The sequence below is a fragment of the Elephantulus edwardii genome, unplaced genomic scaffold (assembly GCF_000299155.1).
Source record: "Elephantulus edwardii isolate Elephantulus edwardi_28Jun2011 unplaced genomic scaffold, EleEdw1.0 scaffold00014, whole genome shotgun sequence".
NCBI lineage: Eukaryota > Metazoa > Chordata > Mammalia > Macroscelidea > Macroscelididae > Elephantulus > Elephantulus edwardii.
This window is the reverse complement of record NW_006399764.1, coordinates 4,921,867-4,929,127: the sequence shown is the minus strand read 5'-3', so window position 1 is coordinate 4,929,127 and position 7,261 is coordinate 4,921,867. Positions and strand designations below refer to the sequence as shown.

General features: G+C 37.2%; 1 protein-coding gene across 1 annotated transcript in view; it reads right to left on the bottom strand.

Moving 5' to 3' along the window:
- The window catches only part of LOC102865324 (chromosome unknown open reading frame, human C9orf72), a 20,868-nt gene extending 14,076 nt beyond the window's left edge, over positions 1–6,792 (bottom strand). The window contains exons 1-3 of the mRNA XM_006881258.1: positions 6,303–6,792; positions 5,161–5,220; positions 405–500 (exon numbers count right to left, since the gene is read on the bottom strand). Of these exons, the coding sequence (XP_006881320.1) occupies positions 405–500; positions 5,161–5,220; positions 6,303–6,746 (600 nt within the window). The 5' untranslated portion in view covers positions 6,747–6,792. The remainder of the gene's footprint in view (positions 1–404; positions 501–5,160; positions 5,221–6,302) is intronic.
- Positions 6,793–7,261: the final 469 nt, after the last annotated feature.

The window sequence follows — 7,261 nt, the reverse complement described above, 5'->3', positions numbered from 1 at the left end:
AAAAAAGTGTCCTTAATAAACAATTACGGAGACTACATCAGTAAATACAAACAAGCATCCATTGACAGCAGTGCTTTGTTGTCATGAACACTATTTTAATACTGATTACTTCTGCAAACTCAGGAAGTCTCCCACCTCTGGGAAGAACAAATGTGGTAAAACAAAATAAATAGATTTAATTTCACCCTAACTATTTCTGATCAAAGAAGTCTCTGGCCATAAAATTCAAGATTTTAGGCTGGCTTTTTGTTAAAGTGTATAATAAATCATATAATAATACACAAGACATAACAAAAGCATATACCCCTAAAATTAGAATATTACCAATACAGAGAACAAGTTAACTCAAAACAAGTGATGAGGGCTAGTTTGACTTCTATTGAATAATCTAATAAAGAACTTACATTAATTTCTTCAGAAACGCTATGTGACTTCATAGATGAAAGGAGTTCCATTACGGGAATTACTTCCCCAGTAAGCATGGGAATAATACTCTGGCCCTGCAGAAATGAGGAAAAGTGAGGCAAAAAAGTACACACTATGGGATAAGCTGGGCAATGAAACAACTAAAAATAAAAGCAAACAATGATAGTCCTTGATGGAAACACTTGACAACTTAATACTTAAATCCTGCTCTAAACAAGCCTGCTATTCAAAATACTTTCTAAAGAATTTACATGCTATTTAAAACATTTTCGTTCTTGTAAGAATCATTTTATTTTGTCAGCACACAATCATTGGTTTAACATTTACTGTTGCATGCACTAAGTTAATCACTATGTGGTGATGTTGTTCCGTGCTGTCAAGTAGAAACTGACTCAGAACCGACCCTTCAGCAGGTTTTTGGGGGCTGTAAGTTGTACAGGAGGAGATTGTTCATCTTCCTTCTGTGCAACAGCTAGTCTATTAGATTTCTTTCTACGTTTAAACTGGCAGAACAACTCCTTAGTACCAGACCACTAACCCACAATGCTAGTAAATGTAAAAAGAAGGATCTCCTTTGAAATTGAAGAGGTAAAAATGTTTGCTGAGTAAAGGTCATCAATATGGTTCATATTGAAAAATGAAAAATGCCAAGCTTAGAAAATATCTGAAATTCTTAGCAAATAAATTAGTAAAGCTTGAATCAATATCCAATACTTCCACATGGAAATAGTAATAATCCACTCAACCGTAAGTCAGTATCATAATTTATATTTGAATCAAAACCAGTTTCCTTTGGGGTTTTTTCAAGATTACATTTCAAAAGTGTAACTTTGAAATTTGCAATTTGTAGAAATCAAAGAAAGACTCAGTACAGAACAATACAAATGTTAGTTATTACCTTTTTATTTTATTTTATATTTTAATGAAAGTTTATAAAGAATTTGGATTTCCATTCATTCATTGTTGCACATTTTCTTCCCTGTTTTCCCTTCCCCCCAGTTAGCTTTTTTCTTTGGGAAAAAGTTCTTTCATTGTTATACAGTCTTGCACCCTTCCTCCCTTACTAGGCAATAGGCAACTCTTATTTTGGTCTCTTGTCATGCCAATAATACTCAATAGTATATTCCTTTTATATGATACTCTTCCTTGTCTATTTCAATGCCATATACACTGTTTGTCCCACCTTTTCTTAATTTTGCCCTACCCCCTTATTAGTCCTGTTCTGTAACAGTGGCACTATGCAGTACTTCTCTTTTTGTGACTGAGATATTTCACTCAGCATAATGTCCTCTATTGTCACCTATTTTGTATATTTCATGAGTTCCTTGTTTTTCAGTGATACATAATATTCCATTTGTGAATATACCACAGCTTCTCTATCCATTTGTTTGTTGATGGGCACTTGGGTTGTTTCCATCTCTTTGCTATTGTGAATAAAGCAGCATTAAACATTGGTGTGCCTATATCTGTTTGGGTGGTAGTTCTGGTTTCTTTAGGGTCTAGTCCCAGTAGTAGAAGTGCTGGATCAAATGGTATTTCTATTTCCAACTTTTTGAGAAAGCGCCATACAACCTTCCATAGTGGTTGCACAACAGTGAATAAGGGTTCCAATTTCTCTACAGTCAGCATTTGTTGTTTGCTGTTCTGTTGAATTTTGCTATTCTTACTGGGGTGAGATGGTATCTCATAGTTGTTTTGATTTGCATCTCTCTTAGAACTAGGGATTTTGAACATTTCTTCATGTGTTTGTTTACCATCTGAATGCCTTCTTTGGTGAAGTGTCTGTTCATATCCTGTGCCCATTTTGTAATTGGGTTGTTTACCTTTATCTTATTGTGGTCTTCAAGTATTCTATAAATTCTAGATATAAGTCCCTTATAAGAAATGTCATTACCAAAATTCTTCCCCCCGTCTGTGGTTTCCCTTTTTACCCTGTTGGAGTTGTTGTTTTTTTGTTTTGTTTTGTTTTTTTTTATGTGTGTACCGTCAAATCAGATCTGACTGGTACAGGAGGAGATTGTCCCTCCTTCTTCAGCAGAGCATCTGGTGGATTCGAACCTAACATTTCTGGGATTGCAGTGCAGTTTCTGCCACTAGGCCACCAGCGCTCGCCTGTTGGAGGTTTTGAATGTGCATAGGGATTTTACTCTTAGAAGGTCCCATTCATCTATTTTATTTTCTCCTGGTTGTAGGTTTTTCAGAATGCTTGGAAGACTGTTCAAGTTGTGGATTAGTGCTTCTAGGGTTCTTCCAAGCTTTTCTTTAATGAAATTATTAGTCCTTGGTTTTAGTCTAGGTCCTTGATCCACTCTGATTTGGTTTTTGTGTATGGTGTGAGGTGTGGGCCTTGTTTGAGTTTTCTGCAGATGGTTTTCCAATTTTGCCAACACCACTTGTTAAAAAGGCTGTTGTTTCCCCACTTAAGCTGATTTCATCTCCTTGTCAAAAATCAGTTCCCCTTAGGTAGATGGGCTGATTTCTGGGTTCTCAGTTCTATTCCAACAGCTATTTCTAATTTACTGAATAGCCCCACTCGTTGCTTGACCACTTTGAATATGTAAAACCTTGGAGATGTATATGAAATTGTCAAAAGTACACTGACTTTTAGCTAAAATTTTAAAAATGATGTTTTATCACACATATTTCATGATATTCACCTTCAAAATTAGAGCGTGATGCAGCCCTGGATGTGCTCTCCAGGTTGCGGCAAGGTATGTGGAGGACAACTATTTAGCTGGAAGAGATTCCTATTTATTTCCACTCCCCAAAAAGGCAAGATACAACAGCATGGAAATTATTGAACAATATCACTAAAGTTGTAAGCAAGCAAAATCTTGCTGGAGATTATCCAAAAATTACAAGAACAATTCTGATAGAGAAATGCCAGAAATATAATCTATGTTTAGAAGAAGCCATGGCACTAGGGTATGATCGCCAATGCCAAACGGATCTTGACTGAAAACAGAGAGATTATGCAAAGGCTTTTGACTAAGTAGATCACAAAAAATTGGGGCTAACATTAAGAAGAATGGGAGTCCCAGAACATTCGATTATGGTCATGTGAAACCTATAACTGGACCAGGAAGCAGTTGCCAGACAGAACAAACACTGCATGGTTCAAAATCAGGAAAGAAAAAAGGGGTGCATCAAGGATGTGTCCTCTCGCTATACTTTTTCAATTTATATAAGCAGAAAAGATCATTCAGGACACTAGATTTTATGATGAAGAATGTGACAGCAGGATTGGAGAAGGCTCATCAACAGCCTGCATTATGCAGATGACACAACCCTGATTGCCAAATCTGAACAGGACTTGAAGCATTTGCTGCAGAAGGTCAAGAACTTCATTTTCAATGTGGATTAAAGCTCAAAATCAAGAAAACAAAATTCTTATTCACTGGGCCAACTGGCAGCATTCAGATAGATAGAGAAGAGATTGGGATTATTACCAATTTCATCTTGCTAGGATCCACAACCAGAACTCTTGGCACCAGCAGTCAGGAAATCAAAAGATGAGTTGTTTTAGGAAAGTGTGCTATCAAGGACCTCTCAAGAGTGCTAAAGAACAACAATGTTAGTCTAGAGACTAAGGTGCACCTGATCGGGCCATGGTCTTTATAATTACTTGCTATGCATTAGAGAGCTGGACAACGCCTATGGATAACAAAAGAATAGATGGACAGGGTGAAGCTGAGCTGCTCCTTGGAGGCAAGAATTTTAACACTCCATCTCATATACTCTGGGCAGGTTTCCAGGAGAGACCAGTCCTTGGAGAAGGACATCATGCTTGGAAGGGTGGAGAGTCAGTACAGAAGACCCTGGATAAGATGGATTGACACTGTAACTATGGCAATGGGAGCAGGTGTATCAAGAGACTGTGAGATAGGTTCAAGATAAGGTAGGGTTCAGAACTATGCATAGGGTCTCTATGAGTGATAGGTGACTTGACAGCACATAAAAACAACACTGGAGTTAGTCTTTGGTAACCTAACACAATTGTTGAGTTCCTTAACTTGCTTGGGAGTTTAAATGTGATGTGTCTCCAGAATTTTTTTCCTAAGCCGTAAGTCCACAAATGACTTACTTTATTCATAAATTCATTCTGCCTAATCCTGACAACACACTCATTCTTCAATTTACTGCTGCTGAAATTTACAATTTACTACTTCTGCAAATCTGCTGGAGGGTCAATGATGGGTTGATTATGACACAATGGCAAACTACAACAAAGTTTAAAAAAGGAAGCTTTCTGGTGGCCTAGTGAGTAAGGATTTACACCACCAACCCCAAAGCAGGTGCTTTCAAACCACCAGCAGCTCCTCAGGAGAGAGATGAGTAATCTGCAGTGCAACTGACTGCCTCTGAAAACCCACTGGAAGGCCAGTTATGAGACGGTTCCAACTCAGCAGCAATGAGAGGTGGTGGTGAGTCTAAAACAAGGAACCCTAGGGCACAGCAGTTGACTTCTGAAGCCATCAGCCATGCCTTAGGAAATACAGGGCTGTTATGAGTCAGAATTAACTCAAATGGTAATTCTGTTTTAAAGTCCAAGACATGGAAACTTTCATTCCATTTATTCTGCGTATCTCTCTCTAAAGGTTCAATTTCTTTTTAGGCTAAGTCTGTTCACAGAATATGCCTTATATGCAGGAGTGAAAGGTACTCTCAGTCTTTCACAAGGAATACACAGTGGGATTACTGACATTTGTTTGTACGCAGGAAGAGACATTTTACCTGATCTTCCATTCTTTCTGTGCCTTCTAGGACAATCTTCTGAACATTTTCTTGCCTTTCCTGAGTGAGAGAAAGTTTATTAATTAATGACTTTAAAGATGATTATTTTCCAAACCTCATTAAGTGGCAGACTTAATTAAGTGTGTAATTTAGTTCAGGGAAAAGTATTTTCCACTTCAGGGAAAAAGGAAAAACTTAAAAAAAGACCAGAACATTAACCAACAAATCTATGCTGTCATAGACAAAATAAAACCACTCTTTATTCTAAAATCAAAACCAGGCAATTAAGCAGAAAATAATAAGCTAACATCTGAATAGTTTCACAAAAGAAAATCATGATCTTTACTTTTTAATCTGGGGAAGGAAGAGCCTCCTGATTTGAAATTTTTTTTTAAAAAAGCAAGGCTGAAAACACAGCCAAAAAAAAAAAAAAGCAACAACAACAGCATTTAGAAAGATTATATTTGCCCTTTCTATCTGGCAAAAGATGTAAAAAAATATACTAATGCTTAAATAGGCTGCCAGATTACAATCAAATCAGAAAACAAGAAGGAGAATTCAGTTTGTTTTTAGATTTGTCAAAGGTGTATGGAAAAGTAAATATCACTAAATACTGAACTACAGAATTCAGTGGTAACGATATTTTCTTTTTGCTTAATCTGCAAAATTAAAAGGAAGCAGCTCTTAGAAATGAGTTAATCTAATTTTATCACTTTACAGACTTTGGAACCTGAGAAAGAAACTTAAAAAACAAAACAAAACTGAAGGCAACATATCCAACCACTTAGGAAGCAAGTTCTCATTGCCTATCGTGACACATTGTATTAAGTACAACTCTATGCAATGCACAGAGAGCAGACAGCTCTTGACTCAAAGGATTTCAGGACAAACTTGTTATGGGTTTAAATTTTTCTAAGCTCTAGCATTTGGGTTTCAATGTGGTGCTACGCCCTACTTCTTTGCAAGGTGATTAGACAGATCAGGGATACTACCCGAGATGGACATACCTATCAAATAGGACACAAACTAAATACATGACAGCTTTTTCCTCCAAATTATTTGTATAAAAGTTTGATGAATACATCAGAAGATAAACCACCAATGGCAACATTAGTGCAATAACTAAGGTTTAAAGGACTTACCTTATGCATCCATATCCTTCCTTTCCGGATGATGTGTGTTAATCTGTCAACACACACTCTGTGAAGAGGGAGATAGAAACTGAGCTCTGTCTGCGGAAGTATAATTGATAGTCCATAGGTACTTCGATCTCCATTCCAGTTCCCATCGAAGATCAAAGAAACTATAATCACTCCCTTTTCAGACAAGACAAAAAACTTGACATCTATGGCCCCACTTTCTGCATTTCGAAGGATCTCCCCGTTTAGGGTATGGTTGGCAAGAAAGGTTATTTCTCCATCACTGAGAAGTACTTGCTCTGTCTTTGGTGCCCAAATGTGCCTTACTCTAGGACCAAGGATATTGTCCCAATAAGCAAAAGTAGCTGCCAATAGAGGTGATTCACCACTTAAAGCAATCTCTGTCTTGGCAACAGCTGGAGATGGTGGTGGACAGAGAGACGACATCACTGCATCACAACTGTCACATTATCCAAATGTCCCAGAGATTTCTAAACAATGACACAAAAAAGACAAACATTAGGCTCGGAAATTTTAAAGCCATCCACCAAAAATCTCAAGTGATTGAGACTTCTGTGTTTTTCTTCTCTTGAGACAAATAAGATTTGAAGAATGTCTCCTACCAAAGATATTCAAATAGCATGATGGGTGCACATTCAATGTTTGCTGATGTCACAATTTTATGAGCCACGATAATTTGCCATTTATAGTCAAGGTATATATTTAGAAAGGCAAAACAACAATAAAAAGGGAAGGGGCCTTTGAACATTCATATAAAAGTTTACATACTCGAGATCACACAGCAGTTTCCAAAAGCCCTGACTTTATGTGCAACTCTAACATGACTGAGTACTTGTTTCAAAAGTCACAGCAACTAAAGAGGTCCAAAGAGACCATGATGCCTGGCAACAGAAAAACCTTAAAGCCTATAAAACGGTAAATAAAATAGACAAAACATGGCA